Below are 24,744 nucleotides of genomic sequence, written 5' to 3' on the forward strand. Positions count from 1 at the left end.
GGTGATGGGAACCAACCATGATATACAGGCAAGTTGTATACCTGCCATCTGCTAGTATGACAGGATATCGTATGCCGCCAAACATACCATATCTTCTCATGCGATCCCTGATCTGTAGACACCCTACATGAGGTACTTGTGTCCTTAGATAAAGGTAGTAACCAATGTTGTTCAGTGAACAGCATTGCACAGCAGCCATGGGATACATGTCTAACTGAGAGAACATAATTCTCTCCCACAGTTCCCACCTTCCGTGGACCCTGAATCATTTTGTGAAGGATGTTGCCTCTTTTGTCATGTACCTTCCTCATTGCCAGGTGGGATGTTAAATGTGCCCTTCAGAGTTTCTATTACGGTCGAAGGTGAGAAGCGAGACGATTGATTGATTGATGAAGATTAAGCTATGCAAGAGGTGGCACGGGCATAAATAGCCAGTAATGAGAAGTGAGACAACACTGTCCTTTGTAGCTTGAAACCACTATTGTATCTTTGTGAACTTATTTGGGTAATGAAAATTGTATGCTGCATCTCGTTTAAGCTAATTTGCACCTATTGTAAATTTTGAGATTTGGATGGACTGCAGTTGCCCAGTTGTGGAAATCATTTACAGTATCTGTATCTCCACTCATTATCCTGAAAATATCACGTACAGTGTATATAACGACACTAAATGTCTGTTGACTACCTATTCATGATTTTGAGGATCAACTTCCATGCGGAAGATCTCTGACCATTCCTTCTGGCTGCTAATCAGATCAACCAGGCTGTTCGATGCGGCAGCTTACAGCCTGAAATACGAGTCACAGCCAGGTTGATAAGGTATTCTTTGAAGTGGAGCAGGGTTGTATTCTATTCTTTTTTATTAAAAAACTTGGTTCATCAAAATCTCCACAGCTACTACACTGACACTTACAGTTCCCTTTATTTGCCTGTACATTTTGTTGTCAAAAGCAAGGAGTGTCCTCCATTACATGAAGCAGATATTCTTTTATTAACTCCTACCTGGAGGTCTAGTTTCCTCCAGATTACTTGAGATCCCTTGTAATTGTTTCCTTCATGTTATCATAGAAATCTGACACTACCTTGGCTGCTTCTCTTTGTGGTATGCTTGGGTAGGAGAGAGAGCACTTGCTTTCAGTTACCTAATGTATATTAATTTGTCACATATCTATTATAATTACAGGTTGTCATTTAAATTTTTTGCAGATTGGGGACAGTGTAGTCAGCAAAGGGCGAGAAACTCTTGAACGATGTATTCAGCTTGTGAATTCTCATCCTTCTTGGCGTGCAAAAGTTGTGTATGGGGATACAGATTCCCTCTTTGTGCACTTGCCTGGGAGAACAAAGAAACAAGCATTTACAATAGGTTATGAGATAGCGGACCAAGTAACCCAGATGTATCCCAAGCCTGTCAAACTCAAGTTTGAGAAAGTTTACTTACCATGCATTCTACAGGTTAGTGTATGCAAAAGCAGTTTCCTAATATTAAGGTTGTGTTAAATATTGTCAGTTAAAAAATATTGGCACTACAGTTTTTTGCTTTCAAATTTGGTATCCTGTTTGCCTAATTTCTTGACCCTTTAGTCAAATTAAGGAAATAGGGCTTATATTGCAATGTGTGACCTCTGTCCATGTGCCTTGAAACACTTTTACAACTTGTCTAATATTTGGCCAGATATATACAGTATATCTGCAGATATAATGTTAACTACCGACATACAGTTATTGATATATATAGGTATGCAGTGTATCTATACTGTGTGTGAGAAATGGGAATCTTTCAGCATAAGCTCATGTCCACTCATTTGAGGAGATATGCTTTCAGGTTGCTTGCATGGCATAACTTCCTTATGAATGAACAGAAATGAGACATGCTTGGTGTCTACAGTCTCTCTGTGGTCTGAGGAATTCATTGATATTGTCCATGTTGACCTATATCATCTCATTGAGCCAGAATCAATTGAGAAGTTGGTTGGTACTAGGGATAAGGCCTCTGGCCCAAGTGGGGAGGTTGGTGTTATGTGGTAAAGGAGGGTATGAGAAATTCCAGTGTGGTAAAAAAAGTGGTTCATTAACTATATAAGGGACTGTGTGAGACTTTGTTCTCAAGTGTGCAAGAGGTCTTAGGTAACTTTGGGTCGAACGTCTACCGAAGGTTGATGGCAATACCTCCTGGTCTTGGTGGATTTGGGGGCTGCGTGAACGAGCAGCGCGTCATTATGATGACGATTTGCTTATTGCTGTTATTCTTGAGGGGAGTTCTTGGGCTCGGTTCGGTTCTACATTTCTGGATGCCTAACCCCGGTCTATGACAGCACGAATATACTCTCAAGGAGTTGAGTTTTCATAGGTCATTGCTCCCTGCTCCTCTCTGATGGAGCCAGGTTCTGGCTCATGGTTCCCGGTAGGCAGAACTCCATGTGACTGAAGCCCCAGACTAATATAGCTCCAGGGAGCCTCCGGGGCTCACCCAGAAAATGGCGTTTCATACATTCAATGTTGTTTTTTATTTTTTAAGATTTGTAATAAATGCTTCTTCTGTGATTTGCAACTTCATTCCAGACATTTTATTTTTTCTCATTCAGACAAAAAAACGTTATGTTGGTTACATGTACGAGAGCCCGGATCAAGAGGCACCTGTGTTTGATGCCAAAGGTATTGAAACTGTGAGAAGAGATGGGTGTCCAGCTGTTGCTAAGGTGAGTGAGAAGATTTCCACTGGGATAGATGACCAACAGATTTGAGTGTGCATGTTACTTCAACATGCCACTCTAGCATCTCACCTCTGTGCGAAAGGGTACACACACTCACTCATTCATGAAGTCTTTTGACTGCATGTCTTCATATATTGTGTCTAACCAGGTCTACTGACTGCACTCTCAAATTCACTTGTATAAATTTCTTTCGTCAGTTTTGCATCCCATGTATTTAAACTATTGACTTATTTATAGCACACAGTTTTCTTTTATCTCTACCATACTTTGAGATGGAAACTAAAGCAAAGTAAACTTTGCTTTAGTTTACATTTAATTCTAGCAGATGGCAGTGCCAGTCACTGAGGGGTCTGGTGCCACCCAGCCCTTCACACTCACTTGGACTGGGCATCTGACTGGCATCTTCCGAGACAGATTTTATTTGATTTCGTTAAGTGAATGGGCTATCTTCTATTTTATGGTTTAATGATGGGTTTCCTGCTTCACTGTACTCTTTGCAAGCATATATTTAGTGAAGTCTTTGGAGAACAAAGTTTTCTTCTCTGACGCAGACAATTCCTCCCTGGGATAGACTTCTTTAGTCTTTCCATATCTTAGTGTACCTTGAGACTCGTTCATCAGACAAACCCTGCAGAAGGAAGTGATGTAGTTAGTAGTACAGTACTGTATAGGTATTTAGTTTAGTGCTTGTGATCCACTTGTTTTGGTATGGGGCCCCCAGTGCTTATGGCCAGATTGTGCCTTGTTTGTGGAGTAGCACCAGGCATTCTTGTGTACATGGACTTACTGGTAAGTGCTTGATTAATCTCTCAGGAGGAGGAGGAGGGGGCAGATTTCCAGTTTCATGCAGTGTGGGGTTTCCATTGTTCTGTTTAATTCAAGAAATGATTTTGCCATCATTCACCATTAACTGGGGAGAAAGACACTTAATATCTTTTTCTCTCCCCCCTCTTTATCTTCTGATTTTAAAATACTCCTCTGTATATGTATTGTTAAGATGTGTCTTTTTGTTTAGAATATACATTAGCTTTCATATTAAAGTAGTTTGTACAGTAATGTGAGATGTGACTAGGATACCACCCTTGATCAACTAACATCAAAATATATCTCGTTTTAATTTTTTAAAGAATTAAATTTTTTCAGATTCTGGAAAAATCAATCCATTTGCTGTTTGAAGACAGAGATATATCTCAGGTGAAAGATTTTGTTCAGCGTCAAATTAAAAAACTACTTCAGGGCAGTGTTTCACTTCAAGATCTGATATTTGCAAAGGAATATCGAGGATCAAAAGGATACAGGCCCGGAGCTTGCGTCCCTGCACTTGAATTAACCAAGTATGTATCTGGTGTTGAATGATTATTTATTTTGTTTTAGTCTGTAAATGTATCTGTAATTGAATCATTACCACGGTGTTTTGTCTTATATTTTTGTATATACAGTACTGTATTGTCATAATGGTATATCCTGGTTCAATGTAAATTAATGTTCAATTAATACATTTATTACCAAAATGTGATACAAGATTGAGAAGCCGTTCTTTGTAATTTTTCCTTTTCTAATTAGTTTTTGCATTACATGTTATTTTATTATTATTTATCTACATGCAAAGATCTGTGCTATTGTTTACTATGAGAAAACTCCCAAACATTTATTGATAGTAAAAAATGCAAAATCGTTCAAGATTCGAATTTTACATCAATCCAAAATATTCTTGGAACAATGTAGTTCAGAATAGGGGATGACATTGTAAAACTTTTTCATTACCTAAATATTTAGAAGCATTAGCTCCTGAAGTTTGATAATGTTCTTGATTATTATTGCTAGAATTTAATTCTGTATCTTATGATGAATATTACAGACAGTGGATTCGCAAAGACAGACGGAAGGAGCCTCGTACAGGTGAACGTGTTCCATATGTGATTGTTTATGGGGCTCCTGGGCTGCCCCTTATCCAGTTGGTTCGTTCGCCTGATGTTGTTTTGGCTAATCCAGCCCTTCGTGTCAATGCTACTTACTACATCACTCGTGCCATTTTACCACCTTTAGAAAGATGTTTCTCACTTTTAGGTGTTGATGTTAAGACCTGGTAAGATACAAGTATTATTGGTAGGTATTTTACAAATATTTCGTTACTTGAAAGGTGTATTTTTAAATATTTTAAGGGTTATATATATGTTGTTGTTGTGATGATACCTAGGAGAATGGCATGAGTGACAATAGAGCAGAAATAAATGAGAATGGTTGGTGTTTGAAATATTTATGCAATAAAGGAGAGATTAATATTATTAATGCATATTTTATATATTGGGATATTCTAAATGTACATGGCATGGAGTAAATTGTGAAATGATGCAAAATGAGTTTAATTGACTATGTGCTTGTTGAGGAAATATGTTTGTGTGTGTGTGTGATTTGAAAGGAGTTATAAAAATATATGAAGGTTTGTCTAATCCCATGCCGGTGCTTGGTAAGATAAGATTAAGTGGTGAAAAGCATACTTATACCTCACAGGAAGCCAGTACATAATAAGTAAAAGTGGAAAATGTGAAATAGAGAAAACAAAGAGAAGAATTAATATTGATCTTGGAGAAAGAGACTACAAATGAACCTTAGTGTCACATGGGATGTATACAAGAATTGTTTAATTAAGAATGCCAAGGAAGGTGCATAAACTGGTAGAAGAATTAGATGAATTGTTTGATGGAATTAGGAAGAGGCAAAAGCATTTAGTGGTAAGTAAACAATAGGTGGATTTTATGGATATAAAGTGAATGAGAGAGAGAGGGGGGGGGGGCAATGAAATAAAAATATGATATAAGTAAAAGATATATTAAAAGATTAGTTAAAAAGTAGAATAAAGCAGAGCAATAGTGGAGATGGGGACAAAAAAAAAATAGGAATCTCTTTTTAGAAAGCAGGAAGTGTAGCAGGGAGACTGGTGGATAGGTAAAGGATAACGCTTGAAGATGGAGTGAAGAGAATGTTAATTGGTGAAGAGATGATTAGAAGTAGGTAACAAAATGCTTAGATAGTCTATTTGGGGGATGTGTTGAAGTACTAAATGTGAACTTGATAGGATTTGGTTGTGTGAGTATTTTTGGTTGCTCAATTTTATCACAGTTGGTGTAACTATATATAAGAGGTTAACATCAATAAAGAAAGTGAAATGTGGGAAAGCTGCAGGTGTTGAGATGTGTGCAGAAATGACTGAATGTTGAGAAGAAAAAATGAATAGAGGGGGGTTGTGGAAAATATAGAAGAAGGCCTGCCTAAGAAATTATATTATGACATTGAAAAACTTTTCGCTCACTGTTAATCACACACTTATTTCACACGTGACTCCCACCCTTCACTTCCTGGTAATGGCAAGGGATCTTTATAATTTCCAGTATCTCATAAAACATTTAACTTAGGCCTGCCCCAACCAGCTTATGTCTATCTCATACCCCAGATCATTCCCCCATGCATATTTGGTGATTCCCCCAAGCACTTGGCCTCCATTTTATTTATCAAGATAAATTGAAATCTAATGCCACAGGAAAGTGTGCCTTATGTTGAACAAAAGCTGAGCATTTCGGTCAAAAGGATAAAAATTACAAGAATTTTTGTTGACCTTATATTCTCAAAACTTGTTTCTGCATACACAGACAATTTGTTTATCCCTCTTCTCTAAGATATACTGTAGATAAAGCAATATGTGTTAACATTTTCAATATAAATTATTTGTCTTGGTTTTATAGATTAATGTGCTTTTGTTTATTTTAGGTATAGTGACTTGCCAAGGCCTTCCTCAACTACATTTTCCTCCTTAGCAGCAGAGGCCACCTTAAGTCATGGAGGAGCGAGTTGTAGCTCTCGGACTCATTCTATTATTGGATACTTTACTCCATCTGCCTGTGTGGCTTGTGGGGCAAACACTACCGCCTCAGCACAAAGTGGACTGTGTTCAGCCTGCAACACTTGTCCACATGCCACAGTTATCAAACTTAATGAAAAGATTCGCAACTATGAGAGAGCAGTAAGCCACATTCATAAGGTGAGTGTATTGTTATTAGTGTCTACTTTATAAATAATTATTATGTATCCCCAATAGGAATATTTTAGGCTTTTCACAGGATTTGTGTTCCAGGCTATATCTGGAGAATGGCTTTGTGTAATGGCTTGAAATATTCAACACCTATACATAATGGTATGCTGAAGATAAGACAATATATATTGCACATGGAAAACTAGAAGGTCAAGTTACAAATTTTCACAATAAAATAACTTATTAACATGAGAAATATTAAAGGAAGTGTATACTAGATCCAATGAAAAGGTATCGTAACCACAATCGAAAGAACACTGAGCGGTGGTTAGACATAAATAGCTAAACCTCATTCCCAGTAGTCACTGACAGGTATGTTCAAAAATTAGAAAGAGAATACATATGGTGGAAGATCTAAGGAAACTTCATTGTTCTGAATGAATTAACTGATGTTTAGAATCCAAAGCTTATTAGGCAGTCATATTTTCATTTGAAGCTGTGTATGAAGTTTGCCTCCACCGGTCGGGGGCAAACTACCGGTCGGCCGAGCAGACAGCACGCTGGAATTGTGATCCTGTGGTCCCAGGTTTGATCCCGGGCGCCAGCGAGAAACAAGGGGCAGAGTTTCTTTCACCCTATGCCCTGTTACCTAGCAGTAAAATAGGTACCTGGGTGTTAGTCAGCTGTCACGGGCTGCTTCCTGGAGGTGGAGGCCTGGTCGATGACCGGGCCGTGGGGACTCTAAAGCCCCGAAATCATCTCAAGATAACCTCAAGATAACCACCACTTCATTTCTTAGCACATTCTATTTGTTTTCAAATCAGACATTGGAAAATTTATTTTTAATAACTCTTTGGCTCATTTGGGTACTTTTCTTGTATCTCATTGTTCATGTACAATCCATGCCAAATAGTCTGTCCTTGTCTGCACTGTGTTTTTTCCCCTTAGTTTTGTGTTTGGCGACCAGTGTCACCATTTCTTTTCTTCCAGTGACGTGAGGTTTAACTCTTTAGTCTTTCCTCATAGCTTGTACCTCTCAGCTGTGGCACCAGTCTGGTGGCATACCTCTGAACTTTCTCCATTTTCATTTTATACATTGGCTGAGTCTTTCATTCTTACTTTTCAGGCAGATATATCTTCAACCCCTTTTTATTAAGTTAGCTAGCACTTTCTTTTGTCTGTGTATCATTCATTCTCCACCCGAGTCAGTGTTGTCTTTGAATCAGATCTTTCATTTCTTTCCTTCTCAGAGGTATAGTGTGTTTCCTATGGCAGGAAGAGAGATGTTTAACCATTGCACTGTACATTGTACCTTAAGGAACTGAATGGGTGGTGCAAATTTTTTTTAATTTAGCAAAGTTTTAATGTTAATGATTTTTTTACTTTTTGTAATTTGAAATTAAAATTATTGAATTATGTTAATAATTCATTAACAACTGTAGCACAAAGTTAATGCATGAAACATGTGTGCAGTGCAGGGATTAAAGTTGCATTTTTATTGGCTTTTGTGTCTGGTAGTTAATTCATCTTTGCTACATGCCATTATTGAGGCTTGGCTTGTTAATGCAGGCATTCATCATACACAGTCAAATAGCTGCTGTTCACATGTATTTGCAGGCAACTCAGGGGTGTGCGTTGAGTCAGAAAAAAAAAAAGTTTTTGAGGCCAAAATCACACCATGTGACAGTGTTAAACTCCTATTCATATCATGCGATACATTTCTTGAATGCTTTTGTACAATTAAACAAAAGAATATTTAGTTTATACAACATCTTGTAGGGTCATTAGGTAAATCTTTGGAAAAGCTATGTTGTTCTGCTATGAATAAATAAGTTTCTAAACATTTATGTTTTACTCACAAATAGGTATGTGAGACGTGCCTAGGGTGCCGTTTGCAAGAAGTTGAGTGTATATCTATTGACTGCCCCATTACCCACCGTCGCTCTCAAGCCTCCCGTCACCTTAACTTAGTCTCTCAACTTCGAGACGTTGTTAACAGCATTACTAATGCAAAGTATGATCCCTGATAATAAAATTAATAATACATAAGGTTTCATAATCTGTTTCCAGATTATCATTTGGCTGGTATGTTGTATAATTGTTTAATAGGTGCTCTAAATCAAAGAAGTCATGGACTCCAGATATATCACTTAAAATTCCATTATATAACTTTACAACTCTCAAAATGTTTTACATTTATACAAAATTTGCAATAATGGTAGAGTCTCAATGACAATGTACAGTATAATTCTATTTAAAGAAGATGGGATAATTTTTTAAATACAGTAGTGTTTTGAAATTTTATTTGTGAAGTTACAAAATCGTTAAGAGAAAATGCGAGCAAACTGTGTCACATTAGTACATTGATATTGGATGTATTTTATGCACTGAGGTGTTCTATGGTATTGTTTTACAAATATGCAGGGATGGTCTTAATAAAGATTTTGTAATTCGTTATACTTTACTATATTCACAATACTCAGAGGCTCAAGAATATTTTAACTAAATAAAATACCTATAATAATAGTGAGCTTCATAATAAGAGAGTTTGTAAACTTGAGCGTTCCTTCAGTACACAAAACAGGAGAAGGACGTTGAATTGATCAGTTGAGACAACTGTCTGAATAATTACTGATGAAGAATATTTTATCAATTAACATCATGCAACCCAATTTAGTTTTAATGTTTTATTTTTTGCCAAGATTATTGTATTGATGCTGCTGTTAGAATCCTTGACATGCCTTTAGATTTGTATTTACCATTAACTGTTAAATAAGTTTACCTGATCTCATATTTTAGATTAGTAACTGGCTTCTGAAGTTCTCAGTTCTCTATTCTGTATTGTAGTACAGTTCTTGATTTGCAAATATTTGTGTGCTTTCTGTATATATGGTGGAAAGGTATTATATGTTTATATTGAAGATATACTTAATTTTATATTAGTCATAAGGACTACTACACTTAATGCTTAGGTTTAATTTAATTGTTATATAATTGGTAGCCTTTCTTTCAGTCCATGTTTTATTGTGGATTGTTTATTATACAATACTGCAATTTATTCTCAGAGTTTACTACAGAATTTAAGATATATATTTGTGTTAAATGTTGCAAATTTTGTTTGTATATTTAGTGATCAAGAGGTGTTGCAATGTCAGCCAATTACAAGTTGCTATACGTTTTCAGCACATATTATATTAAGGTGTTTCATGGACTATTCATTATCATGAATTATCATGAATAGTCCATAATAACTGTTTTTTTGTTAATTTTATTGAAATGTCTAAAGCAACAGCAGCAAGTACATTAAACTTGTTCTCGCCCATTTGTTAATGTAGATGTTAAATCATGTAACTAATAAATTAGTTGTTGTGTTATGTCATAGTACAAATGTAATTTACTTCTCAGTGTTTGTTTTCTTTGATGTGTAGTCATGTTTAGAAAACTAATTATCATATCAATAATATTATTATTTCGTTGTTCCTGAGTGTACAACGTGTTTAATTTTGTCTGAAATATTGCATACGAGACCTAGATGTGCATTATCTAGAAGTTGCTAATTGCTTCTCTTATTCAAGATTTTTCTTCTCCCTCCCCCCCCTTCTCTCTCTCTCTTTCTAGCCTTAACTAACCTTTTTCTTCTTATTTCTGTACTTTGTTATAACATGATGTTAGTATGTGGAACACAACTTTAAAGCAAGAGCCAGTCTTCAAACCAGTAAAGGATCTTCTCTGACTCGTATCCAACTTGAATTTATGCCATTCCATGTTACTTTGGTACTACCACCCCTTCCCTTCCTCATAATTAAAAGATGTTTACTTGATCTTGCCATTAGCTTCCTGTTGGTCCCTAGACCATCATGTATCCCAGAAATCATAATGGTGCATAGCCAAAACATTAATGTTTTGGCTTCTTTCATAGAATGGGCATATCTGAATTATAAATAATTTGTAAATATTTAATTATGGTAATTCTAAATTAACTAGTGAAACTAGATCCTAAATAATACTGCAACTAGTTTTCACATAACATTTAGTTATGGTTATAAATAACTTCCATAAAACTTGTTGTAGATAACTGAGGCTTTGTAAAAAAGTTTGTTGTAATTTTGTGTAATGTAAATAATTAATCTATTATAGAAAATCCTCTGCCAATAACAGAAGTACAATTCTTTTGCAATTTATCAATAGTTGTTACTTATTTCATATACATTGAGATTTAATACTTAGAGAAGTGAAGACAAATTTCATGTATGTGTTACGGTGTCACATTGTGATAATAATGTGTAATGTGAATAGTCAGTGTGATCCTTGGACAGTACTACAACATTAGTGCTCTTCCTCACCCCAATGTGCTCATAATCATGGAATCTAATGGTCATATTGACTGCCCATATTGCAGTTGGAAGTGTACACTATGCAAATTGTAAATAATTAAAAATATTATGTACAGAAAAGTATTTATGAATGTATATGGTGTAACTTTTTTACTGTTGAATAAAAAAGATGATTTTTGTTTTCTATTCCTTATTACCTTGTTTTTGCATTTTCATGTGGGTTAGGCAACAACACTTTAGGAAAAATGGTAAATATAGACAAAAAATATTCAGTCATTCACAATATATTTTGCACTGCCACACTCCACTAGCATACAGAGCAGCAGTTGACTGCTTCATTTGTCACTTGACTCTTGTGCTGCGCATCACATCTTTTGATGTTTGAACCATGGTCCACAATATGTTTATAGGTTTTGTGTAACATTTGAATTTCTGCGAGTACATTTAGCTCACATCTGCTTTCCCAGGCCTCTTGGTAAATAGTTGGCATCTTGGAAAAATTGACAGTATGTTACCTTGGCTATAGGCCAGTAGTATCAAAAGTGCTTTACTACACCTAAAGTAATTGACTTCAAATTTTGTAAGTAATTATCAGTACAGATATTTTAACAATATAGATTACAAACCAATTTGTTATTTTTTTGGTTTTGCCTCCACCACCACTTCACTTGTTTCAACCATCTACTACTCTTATTTGCAAAAGAACTTTCACATGTCTATTATGGTATTAATTGCCATACTCAATTTTGGTGGAGGCTTATATATCACTGGTACTACTATTGGTTCTCCTAACATCATGGTGCCTGTTATGTAGTCTCTGAACCCCCCCTATCCACACAGCCTGGGATAACCATCTCGAAATGCCATTTTTTTCTCATCAGTAGAGCCACTGCTTCTTCCTCTTCCTTCTCTCTTTTTCTTATTACAGTGTAATAAGTCCTGGGGAAACGCCGCATTTGTAATGATTCCTGACAGTTTTGTTTCCACGAGTCCTATTACATCCAAGTTATCTTCTTGTGTTCTTCCCTAAGTTCACTTGCTTTGTTTGTAATCCCATCTATATTTAAGTACTGTACATTACTTTGAAGCTCACTTTCTTTTGTCTAGGTTCAGTTTCCTTTGATGCCCCTGGAATAGGGGGTACAATGAGGGTGTGGAGGGTCTGGGAAGGAGGACTCGGGGTTTGGGATGGTGGGGCTGTGAGGTAAAGGATTGGGGAATGAAAGGGAGCTTGGGGTGACGGCACAGAAAGGGCCTGGGGTGGGGGAGCAAGGTGGGCATGGTCTTAAGAGGGTCTACTGGTTTGGGACAGCAAACCCACTCTAGTGTGTTATCGGTCTTACCCAGGAACACACGGCTCTCGCACCACTGGCCCAGCCTGCAGCCTCCGCAAAGCTCACTCTTTTACCTAGATGACAAAATGGTGTGCAATGACATTACCCGCTACATCCACATCATAAACAGTCTGCTCATCACGAATGGACTTCCGACAGCTGCTGTACCCGATGACCTAACTTCCACAACTGCTACCGAACCCTCTACCCCGGGGATCCCTCACTGTCTGGCCACAGTGACTAGGCAGTTCTTGAGCTTGTTCTACTGACAGCGACAGCAGCAGCACCCAGGACAGCTGACCAGGATGACGAAGTCAACTCCGAAGACTTTACCGACTGATAATTCAACTGATTCTGAAGACGAAACTCAAGGAAGCCGACCACGATGGCTATCGATTCCCATGCTTCAGTTGATGTCACCGGCTCTCCTGCCCCTCATGCAGCTGTCCAGGCATCATCTCTCCCTCCAGATCTTGCACCGGCACCAACCACCAGATTGACCGGCTCCCATGCTGCCTCTGGGTATATCAGGCCGCATACTTTCCAAGGAGAACAGACAGCATAACTCCATAATCCACAACAATTATTGGGAATATAAGTGCAGGGAAGCAGGATGGATCCTTCACATGGTCGTCCCTCAAGAACGAATCTACCACCTCTGACTACTACACCTTTGAAGAAGGAAATTCGACCAGACTACCAACTTTGGGGGAACTAGGACAAGGAAATCAATCCTCTTGTAACACCCAGACCATATCAGGTAGTTCCTATTTATATCCATCCAATCTCATTCATATATATGTCTTGAAACCATCGAGGGATCCTACTTATATTTTGTTACGCAGTACTGGGTAATTGGTTCCACAAATCAACAACCCTATTATCGTACCAGTATTTACCCAGGTCTTGACGGTTACCCGTCATTATTTTTGGGGTTCGGTTCCGTGGCGCCATTCTTCCCCATTACTCCATGTGTTTGCAGATGCCTTTGCTCTAGATTCAGCCTTTCCTCATCAACAAAGGCCAAATGTATCTCAATCTGGCATCCAGTCTTCCAGACACATTGATCCTGATTCACAGGATCATATTCTCATACATGTTATGAAAATTTCTACGTATAATCACACATACAGAATGTTCCTGAATACACCTCTATTTTAAGAGCTGTAGAAAATTACTATGATCAAATGTTATGGAATTACGAATTCAAAAATGGCTTCCTTTTATTTATATTTTATGGTACAAAAGTGAAGTGCCCACTGAATGAATCACAGTGTTTAATGTCATTGTTAAACTCTTTGCTTTGTTTACATACAATTCTAGTCTTGGGAACTAAAACAATAAATGTTTGTATTACATTTTATATGAAATTATGAATTAACAAATATCAAGAGTGGGAAAGTGAGGCATCATTCATAAATACTAATGCACCATTTCTTACAAAATAAAATATGAACTGTATCTCACTCTTCTAGCTTTAACTTAACTGCATATTCAAAATACTATTTTCCAGCAGTTATAAAATGCACTGACAATTCTTGAGCATTTTATTTAATGTATTATTTTTGTTGCACATACTTTACACTGTACACAACACTAGTTGCATATACTTTATTATATCTTCAATACACACAGAAATCACAATAGCGTGATGTATCAAATGAACAAATCTACAAGGGCCGTGACGAGGGTTCGAACCTACGTCTGGGATGATCGAGGCAGTGTCTGGGATCATCCCGGGCGTAAGTTCGAAACCTTATCGCGGCTCTTGTCGATTTTTTCATATACAGTATCTTCAATTATACTGAACTTTCTTTAATAAATGGTATAACATGGTGAAAGTTAGAAATGTTTGGCTGGAGCAGCTGAATATATAACAGAGGAAGTATAGAGTGGCCCAATAGGCCCACTGCAGCTTGCTTATCTATGTTTTAATGATGGCTGGGGCAGTATGTTGGATGTTCCATCTTGTTCTCAAAGATGGAACATACTGCCCCAGCCATCATTAAAAACCATGGGATTGACGGCTACCCCGTCAGTACAACATTAGCAAGTTGCAGTGGGCCTATTGGCCTACATTACATGTCATATATTCAACTGCTCCAGCCATATTAGTTACTTTTTAATATGCCTTTCAAAATGTTGACACAGTCAATGAAATGCATGCTTAGTGTTGGGCTATAATAAAACTGCAAAATTAACTTTATTAAGTTAATTTTTCAACTTTTCATAAGTAAAGAAAAACATAAGAAACGGAAGAAGATTCATGGCAAATTCATTAATCTCAGTCTTCAGTTATACAGGATATTCCTGTGTAATAAATTTTAGTTTTTATGATAGAGCCATAGTGGTTTTGCAGGAAAGAGATGGTAGGCAGAAAATCTCTGGACCAAGGAATAGTTTCCCCCTAGATTGGAAATACAGTACAGTATGTAAATATCACTCCCGTTTTAAAAAAAAGGCAGAGCCCAACAGAAAACTACCGTCTGATCAGCTTAACATCACACGTCTGCAAGCTCGTGGAGAGAATCTATGGTAGATCTAGGATACATGGACTTTACTAAAGCATTTGATAAGGTAGCACATGAACAACTAGCAAGGAATTAATGATGAGTACTAGAATGGGTACAATGGTTAAAACAAAGAAAACTAGAATGAATCTGACTGAAGAAAATGTGGCTTAAATATACAAAAAAAAAAAAAAATCCCTACGTTGAAGCAGATTGATAGAAAATGATCTTGGAGTTAAAATTCATCATTCACTGAAAGTTGCAAAAGTGGGAACAGCAAGAAGAAAAAAACTAGGAATAATAAAGCATACTTTTGACTAAGGTAGTTATTCAACTGTATAAATCTCTGGTGCAAGCCAACACCACTTGGATTATTGTACCCAAGCATGGTGACATCTTCAGAAAGATGTAGCTGCATTGGAGGAAGTTCAATACTGGGCAGCAAAAATAATTCCAAGACATTAATTATTGTTTAATTCCAATAATTTCAAAATCCAGCTAGAAAAAATAACGAGAAATGGGAGTGGCTTTGATAAGCCGCCAGCTTCCTGTCCTCATCAAGACCACTAGTGAGAGTGTCCCTCAGGTAAATTTAGGTAAAGTACTATGTTGCATCAGCCATGGGGTTCTGTTGGCCTATCAGGAACCAGCGCTGAAACCTGGTCCCCCTCAGAGGTGCAGGGATCGGGTAACACGCTGCCACCCCACCGGGAAAGCATCCAGAAAGTCTTAACTAATACAGATTACTGCCAGGTTCAAAGCCTGAAAACTATTAAACTCCAACTGTGTAAACAAATGATCAAATCTCTTGAAACAACATGCAATCATTTGTCCTACCCCTCCACTGGTTGGGGAAGGAGGAGAAGAGGAGAGCTCAGGGCTCATGCTGTCCACTGGAACAGAAGCAAAAGCAAAAAGATCACAACCCACCCAAGCTCACCCAGATTATTACATTCAAAGCTGGGTTTCTAGAGGGAGCCCTGTGCGACTCCTTGAAGCTAACCTTCCTCGGAAAAGGAGGACCCACCAGGGAGGAGAAACTACAGGCATGACAAGATCGAGACAACACAAGGTAACATTGGGCATGACAAGGACCAAGAACATTATCCAAGTACCAGGCTGCCAGAATCCCATTAAACTAGGCAGTTGACCAGGACTAGCCACGTCAACTGCCTCTGCACACAAAGTGGAAGGAGCCACCATCCAGAGATGGCCGATCCTCATCGCGAACTAAACCTTGCCATGACTGCAACCCTTAGACACTTCAGAGCCGGAAGCAGGAGTAAAAAACTGAAGCTGGGAAACTACACCCAAGGGGACAGGAAGAGGTGGTGCAGATAGAGCTAATGTATTCACCAACACCTCCAATTCCTAGTCTGTAATCACAAGGTGGGCAAGATCCAAAACATTAAACCAGCCACATACAACCTAGACTGCTGAAAGTGAGCAAAATGAACCAAGAAAGCAGAAGATGCTCAATTCACTTCAGCGTCGTCAGGAAGGTCGGATAGAAGAGTCACATGGGGAGAGCAAACCCCACAGGACTCGGGTGTCTGGCCCAGCTGGCAGCATGGTAGAGGCAGAAAGAATGATTGTCGCCCTATGGCACAGATGACAACAACCCTCACTCTCACTAGATGAGAACAGGTTCAGAGGAAATATCCAGAGGCCAAACCAAACCCATTGGGAATTCCCATGGCCTGAAGAACAAACCAAGCAGAACACCCAGGTATTGGGAACACGCGCCAAATATAATACACTATAGTAAGCCAATAACCTGGGCTATATGGCTGTGAAGACTGACCTCACTGTGTTGTGTGTACAATTGAGAGAGTAACCAGTGTGCCCCAAGCAGCCAATGCTCACTTCCAACCTGGGGCCTAGACAGAGGGGCAACAGGACCGGTGTGGTATCCTCAACTGGACAGACCTCTAAGAGAGCAAACTCCTGAACACACCAGAGAAGACAACTCTGCCAGTGCTAGGGTAGCACTAGGGAGCAATTATGGAAGAGAACTTTGATCATATGAAGCTACAAGTGCAATAAAAGCCAGGTCTATGCAAAACAAAACTGGAGAACACATGCTAATGAAGTTATCAGTACAAAAACAAAACCACCACAGGACAAAGTCCAAGAATGGCTGGTGTTTGGCTGAAAAGCAGTTCACCAGAAGCATGACAGGAAGACTTCTGACATGGATTAAAAAAAAACCCTGGGGGCAGTAATCAAAGAATGTATCAGACCGGAGAAATGTTACTAGTGAAATACAACAGGATTCAGCTCTAGCACCAGTAATGCTCATTTATTTGAACAATCTACCAGAAGGAACACAATTATGTGAATATGTTTGCTGATGATGCTAACTTACTAGGAAAGATAAGAAACTTAGATTATTGTCATGTCCTTCAAGATGATCTGGACAAATAAGTACAGTATATGGAACAACACTTTGTAGATGGAATTCAGTGTGAATAAATGCTAAGTCATGGAATGTGGAATAGAAGAATATAGGCCCTACACAACTTGCAGATTATATGAAAAGGCACTGAAGAATTCTGACAAAGAATGAGACCCCTGGGGTGATTCTGGATACTAAACTGTCTGGGTTTAATATACTAAACTAAACACAAAGAATATTGTGCGAGGAGCCTATGCTATGCTTTCTAACTTCAGAATCAAATTTAAATTGATGGACAGTGAAGTATTAAAAGAAATTGTTCAAGACTTGTGAAACCAAAGTAAGGATGTGCCATATCTCAAAAAGCACATTAACTGGAAAAAGTGCAAAGACACACTGCTAAGTGCCTATTGAAACTGAAAAACTAATAGCTACAAGGAGAGGCTACAGGTGTTAAATTTGCCAAAGCTGAAAGATACAAGGAAAAGTGGAGATATGATCACTACACACAAAATATAGTGGGAATCTACAAAGAGCTATACATCTTCACTAAATGTGTAAGCAGTTTCAAGCCTCAGGTACTCTAATAACAATTTAAAATATCTGGTGAATTATTTAATCAATGCTAATAAAGCAAATCTACAGGTTATAATAAACATTAAAATGGTTTAAAATAATGGTGCAACATTGAAAGAAGGAAGAATATAAAAATTACTTCCAACCACAGGAGGTTTTCCAGGGCCATTGCTCCCTGCACCTCTGAGGGAACCAGGTTCTGGCTTGAGGTTCTTGTTAGACTGAACTCCATAGACTAATTCCCGGGTCTAATGCATCACATAGCTCGATAACTCCAGGGAGCCAAAGGGGCTCCCCAAAGGGCACTGGTGGCCGAGTGGACAGCACGCTGGATACGTAGTCCTGTGGACCGGGGTTCGATTCCCGGCACCGGCAGAAACAAAAATGGGTCGTTTCTTTCACCCTGAAGCCCCTGTTACCTAGCAGTAAATAGGTACCTGGTAGTTAGACAGCCATTACAGGCTGTCACATCCCCTTACAACCCCCCCCCCTCTTCCTGGGGGATGGGGGGTGTAGAAAAAATTAGTAGTTAGTAACAGTTGGTTGATTGGTAATCGAGAGGCGGGCGGAAAGAGCAGAGCTCAACCCCCGCAAGCACAACAAGGTGAATACAGAAAAAACAGTTTATGCAAGAAACTATGAACACTATCAAACCCCAAAAATCTACAAGACCATTTAAAAAGGTATGCAGTATGAGTAGGCATTAATACTGTACATAATATTGGAAATGTACTGAATAACCTGATCCACGCTCCCCAGCAACACTGCATCAACATTAATGACAATGTTATCACTAAGGATAAACATTGCTTCACTGGAGCACTCCTGTTGGGTCTAGAACCTGACAATGATGATCATCAGTTACATTCCCAAATTACATTATATACTACATTATAACATAGTTGTGCAATGAACAGCCGAGAACATTAAAATGAACCCCAAAAGGGCAGGCTGGAACAACTTTTATCACAGATATACACATAGTAACAAGACTTGCTGTCTAGGAAAGGCAGTACACTGCACTCCACTGTTTCATTAGAAGCAAATATTTTCCATAAACAAATTTAAATATCTTTTTGTTCTCAATATACATCTTAATGTAATAATTAAACCCGAGATCCATTTGAGCATGAACCCTTTTGCCTACAAACTTTTCTATCATAAATAATAAAATTAATATCAAATGGTATTACTCCACACATACCTAAATAAATTAATAGGAAAACAAAAATAAATCAATAATGTAAAATAATATTTATCAGTAATAATATTGTTAATTAAAATTAACAAAAAATTTTAAAGGACAGTTCTACTCTGGGTATTGAAGGAGCAGGATTCACTTTCTCAGATATATTAGGCTCATAGAAACAGCTGGGAGTAGTTTCAACTTTCTGCTTGACCATTAATACAAGGTCAAGTATGTGGTGCTTATACAGTACTTGCAATATTATGTAAAGGAACTTTTACTCCTAGACGCTACACAAAGTAAACAAGGTACAGACATTTCTAAAACTGCAGTGAATTTATGCACTGCCTTTGTTTCTTATCAATTTCAGCTACCCATTTAAAATATTTAAAATTTTTACCCTCATATGATAAAAAAAAAGATACAGGTAGTATATCCACACAGATATATGGCACGGTATAACAATTCTTTTTCAATACTAAATTTGTTTCCTATTAAACAAAATAAAATGTTTACAGAATAAGACTTTACTATCAGATATTACCTAACACATAGTAATGAATATAAATTTACTGCAACATTACCCAAAATGTTAGCATGTGGTTTCAAGATAACGTGTACACATTTATAAAAACCTAACAACTAAAACAATTAGTTACATCACAAAACAAAATACACACTGCTTGAGTAACAAGTACACAAGTAACTTTAATCACAACTCTATAAATATCAATACACATGATTACCTTACCAAACAAATTTGGTCATTAAATTTCACATTATAAATAACCCTATGCACGCATTTAAAATATAATATCCTTAAACCACAGACCTTTGATCAGTCCAGCATTCCCAGCAAGCAACCAACAACTGCTTCATCAAGAGTATCAAAAATAAATATCTGTCGATTAAAAGAACAGGCATAATGCCTAACATGGCGAGATAATTAGCATACAATGTATACGTGACGTTATTTGTCCATAAAGAAGCACACAACCCACATTATAAATGACTATAATGCACAACCATTATATTTTCACCACAGGTGAATTAAAATTGTTACTCTATGTAAAGGACGACGTCTCAAAATATATAAAATTGCTCACAATTAGGCACAGTTCCCCCCTCCCCCCTTTCCCAAAAATAAATAAAATAAAGAGCCATGGTAATATTTCCATTTTGACACAAAAATACAAATTATGGAAAGTTGTTTGGGACAGCTTGGTAAGCACATTGTTTGGTTCGTTGTCTCCAGCCATGAAGGTTGCATATGACCACGATGAGGAGGAGGGTAACCGAGACCACTGCACCAGTCACAGCTGCGGGAACAACAACTTATATTACCCATGTTATTTTATGAAATAAATGTTGAACATCGTAATAATGATACACACAACATAAGCTTATCAACACAATGCATAAACTCACAAATTCAAAAGCATGCTACTTAAAGCAGTCTTGCCTTCAATACCTTTCACACAAAATCACAAATCTGCTTTTTATAGGTGTAATATTCTCAGCATTTAAAGACATTCAATATATTTTCCGCATAACATACTGTAGCATCATGTACAACCAACAATCACATGCTAACAGCATGCCATTACCTCATACAACCGGGTGCAAGGTGCTTCGCACGAGTTGTCATTTATAAATATACATAACATTCACACTAATCGGTCTCATTCTGCCTAGCCTTATTTCTTTCTACTTCAATCTTCACTTCCTCATTGTGTCTCGTCAGTTACAGCCCCATTCCTGTGCTAGGCAAGTCCATTACGGGCTCACCATAGCCCGTGCAACTTGGAACTTTTGTTCAGCGTAGCAGAATCTAAAAACATCATCATTGTGTCTGTTAATCATACCCTTCGCTTTCCTTTAATTCTACCTTCAACTTTACTATAAATTCTCTTAGCACCTCCATCATCCATTCATGTATCGATCTTTTATTTACCAAAAACATTTACCAAAAGATCTACCTACAATATTAAATTGAATGATTTAGTGACTTCTGAACTTTTTTTCCCCATTACATTTTCAATCCTTACTCTATCCTTCTACAGCCCGTGCCTCATTTGCGAGACACAGGGGGGGGGGGGGGGTGTGCATTACCACTGTGCCACCCGAGATTTCACTGCATTAGTCGCTTTCCTTCTGACATACTCTACTCTCCACACCTCTGCACAATATTATCCTTTGTCAATTACACAGCCCAGGAATTTAAACTGACTGACCACTTCTCTATGACTTTAGTTTACCCTTATTCCATACACATACAAGTTTCCTTCTATCTTCACTATCATTGTTTTACTTTCGTTCATATTCAATTTTTGCAGTCTCATTTCCCATACGATGCATCAAGAAAGCCTTCAACTAATCCGCATCATTATCTGTTACAACTTTACCATCTGCATACAATGTGTATATACTTGTACATCAGTAGTTCAAGGACAAAGACCTGGGGTAACCCACTTGCATATTCTTATTTGAATTTGACTCCATTTATCCTGACCTGGTTTACTTTAGTAACAGTCAAAAGACCTTGTTAATAGCTAGGTAATGTATATAATGTAATGTTTTTCACTATCGACCGATTCGAATATATTGGAAAAGTGACTCAAACCTTCAAATCCTCCTCAAACTAGAGGCAGTTGAGAGAAATCTACAGAAACTAAGACATAGGACTACCAGGATTCCTATTACAATGCTTGAGCCCTTAGCTCTTCATACACAAACTGCGAAGACAGACTCTTTCAGGATTGCCAACCACCCCCGAAGAAAAGAATGCAACCGAAAGTGAAAGTGACTTTGCACCCTACAAGAGTGGTAAAGGCAGCTGGGATGGTTGTGCTGTACTGTGTCCCTCATGGCCTTAAAAATGTGAGGAACAAAAGCTATGTGAAATCTAGAAGAGGTCACAGAACCTCTGTCCAGAGACTGCAGTCAGGATAGACCTGGATGCAATACTTACATTTTCAGCATTCCTTAGCATAACTCTTAAAAAAAACACAAATTGAGAAACTCCAGGCTGTGAAAAAAATATAGCAGCCATGTAATATTAATCTGTTGTAAAAAATGCATTGTAAAACTGTACACAGGTGAAGTGGCAACCGAGCATATCCAAATATATTTGCGTAGTACTAACCCTTAGCCAAGAAGCAAGTCCCAAGGAACTGCAAAACCAAAAGACAATCCTTGACATGTAGACAAAGCTAGTCTACAAACACTTTAGGTGCTGACATCTGGTGGCAGTCAAGGGTAGTAGCCAGGTGGTACAACAAGCAGTTAACAGAGCTTGGTGGTCTATTACTTTGAGGGTTACTGAGTTAAGATAAACTTTCTAGAGGTGCCAAATGGTAGCTCTCTGAAGCTATCTCACAAGATGGCACTCCCCTACATCAGACTAGCCAGAACCTGACTTCCTCTCAGAAGCACAGGAACCAGGGAATTGTTACGATTAGCCTCACCAAGAAAACAACCAAGTCAATGAAGCAATACAGACAACTGAAAGGTTCAGAGTAAACAAAACACGAACAGAAAAATGGCTCTGCAAACGATTTGCTCAGAAACTAGGTCAAATCCCGTAGCTACGGCTGGCCACCAACAGGTACCAGGGACCAGATTCACGAAGTTACACCAGCACTTACAAACCTGTACATCTTTTCTCAATCTTTGGCGGCTTTGTTTACAATTATTAAATAGTTAATAAGCTCCGAAGCATCAGGAGGCTATTTATAACAATAACAGTCGATTGTGAAGTTTTCATGGTTGTAAATTGTTTAATATATGTAACCAAAGCCGTCAAAGATTGAGAAAAGATGTACACGTTCGTAAGTACTTACACAAGTGCTTCGTGAATCTGGCCCCAGCACCGCCAGGAACCTCTGGTCTCCACGGCCATCTTGGCCTCAGTCTTATTGCAGATGTCTGCACATTCAGACCTCCAAGTCACCGGATGTACAAAGTCCCACTTGTTTTCAAGATTCCTATAGAAAGGATGGCCAAGAAAGCCATACCTTACCTTGAGGTTACCTTGAGGTACTTCCGGGGCTTAGCGTCCCCGTGGCCCGGTCGTTAACCAGGCCTCTATCCTTTCAATACTGTACTGGCCGACAGTCTCGCAGATGGTCTCTTTCACTTCTGCCCCTATTCCACGTAGTGGACAGTGTCCTCCTGCTTGTTCTGCAAAATGTTCAGCTGTTTTCACACCAGTGTGGAATTAATGTCTTCTCTCTTACGTGGTTCTGCTTCCTAATAACAAGGCTCTCATGGTGGATGTCTCAACTGAACTTTGAGGTGAAGATTACTTTATCTCTGCCCCTGGCTCAGCCGTTGCTTTGGGTGTTGTCCAGGTTGGAGACTTACTCTGACAACATGATCCTTCTGGCTCTTTGGTGGCTGGCTCAAACCTTCGTTCCTGGCTCTTCAGGACTAATGTCCGAACCTGGGTATTTTTTCACGGCTCCACCTCTTTCAGCATATCTGCTCTGATGTACCTTACTGGTTCAGTGCCAATCTATGCATTTGGAATTTCTGACATTGGTGTATCACCATTTGTATAGTGCACAGGTGGTCGAGCTATTGGTATCTCGACTACGTCTTTCATTGCAATAGCTGAACGAAGTTTCTTGGCACTCCTTTCTTCGTCATTTTTCTCTCTCGTGTTTCTTCAATGTCCATTTTGACGGTTTTCCCTTTCATTTTGGTTGTTTGTTGAATGGCACCTCATTTCTCTTCTGTCTCTCTTATGTCTTAATTCTATAGCCTCTTCTCATTCAGCTTTGACAACCTCTCTTACTGGCGACCGTTTCGACTGCATCATTTTTAAAGTTGTTGCAGGCTGTCTTTTTGCCTCCAGCCTGCTCTTCCTGCTCCCGAGTTGTCTTGGTCTATTAATGGGAGTGTTAGTTTTTCCTTCCCCTCTTCTGTTCTTGACTGCCCCCTTCAGTCCAGTATATGATTAAGTCCCTGTCTTTGTAGGCCTTCGCTTATAGTTGGAGGACAGGGGAGCTTTATGCTCCCCCATCCTACAACCATAGGTGTGGGTGATGCGAGTTTTGTTCTTTTGGTCCTGGTGGGCCATTTCTTTGTTTGCTGTCTCCTCCTTTATTTGCAAAGAATAAGACTTGTTCATTTCCAGTGATCCTATGGTGGCTGATGCTGGGTTTGTCTGTCCAGGTGTGCATCATTTGTTGTTTGCAGTTGTGGCAGTTAATCTGTATCTGTGCACTTCCCACTTTGCTTTAGTGGATGTGATGTTAGTTGACCCAATCTTCTTGGTTCCCAGTTCCTAGGCTCATTTATCCCAGGTTACCTGCAATGTCATCAAGTTTAGCCAGCCTGTGATCAAACCTTGAGCCCATGATGTTAGAAAGTTTGTTGTTCTGCAATGTTTTCTAATGTGTCATCGGGTGATATTCAGACATGGGCGGAGGCATAACAAGGTCATGGTGGCTCATTATCCGATTAATGTTCCTGGTCTTGTGCTGCCCTGGGTCGGGTTTCCCGTCCCAACGTCTCTTCTTTGCAAGTGTTATTTTTGTCCTTTTCCCTTGGCAAGTCCTGTGTTTTCCTTTTACTCTTTTGTTAATTAGCTTCAGGGAGGTACCATCCAGCCCTTCCAGAAAACCAGCATTGAATGTAACGAAACACCTCTTTCTGGTAG

General features: G+C 38.5%; 2 protein-coding genes across 4 annotated transcripts in view; one reads left to right on the forward strand and one right to left on the reverse strand.

Annotated features, from left to right (window-relative positions):
* LOC123754324 (mucin-3B) overlaps window positions 1-11,252 on the forward strand; it is a 100,808-nt gene extending 89,556 nt beyond the window's left edge. Inside the window, exons 28-33 of the mRNA XM_045736621.2 lie at window positions 1,207-1,455; window positions 2,586-2,699; window positions 3,858-4,048; window positions 4,573-4,800; window positions 6,480-6,750; window positions 8,607-11,252. Of these exons, the coding sequence (XP_045592577.2) occupies window positions 1,207-1,455; window positions 2,586-2,699; window positions 3,858-4,048; window positions 4,573-4,800; window positions 6,480-6,750; window positions 8,607-8,768 (1,215 nt within the window). The 3' untranslated portion in view covers window positions 8,769-11,252. The remainder of the gene's footprint in view (window positions 1-1,206; window positions 1,456-2,585; window positions 2,700-3,857; window positions 4,049-4,572; window positions 4,801-6,479; window positions 6,751-8,606) is intronic.
* A 2,502-nt stretch (window positions 11,253-13,754) lies between these two features.
* The window catches only part of LOC123754327 (prostatic acid phosphatase), a 29,628-nt gene continuing 18,638 nt past the window's right edge, over window positions 13,755-24,744 (reverse strand). For all 3 annotated transcript variants that reach the window (XR_011229042.1, XM_045736628.2, XM_045736626.2), the window contains one exon: window positions 13,755-20,398. Coding sequence is in view for 1 of the 3 variants with exons in the window: in XM_045736628.2 (XP_045592584.1) it covers window positions 20,277-20,398 (122 nt within the window). In the remaining 2 variants the exon portion in view is untranslated. The remainder of the gene's footprint in view (window positions 20,399-24,744) is intronic.

This window comes from Procambarus clarkii, chromosome 18 (genome assembly GCF_040958095.1).
Source record: "Procambarus clarkii isolate CNS0578487 chromosome 18, FALCON_Pclarkii_2.0, whole genome shotgun sequence".
In the NCBI taxonomy this organism is placed as follows: Eukaryota; Metazoa; Arthropoda; class Malacostraca; order Decapoda; family Cambaridae; genus Procambarus; species Procambarus clarkii.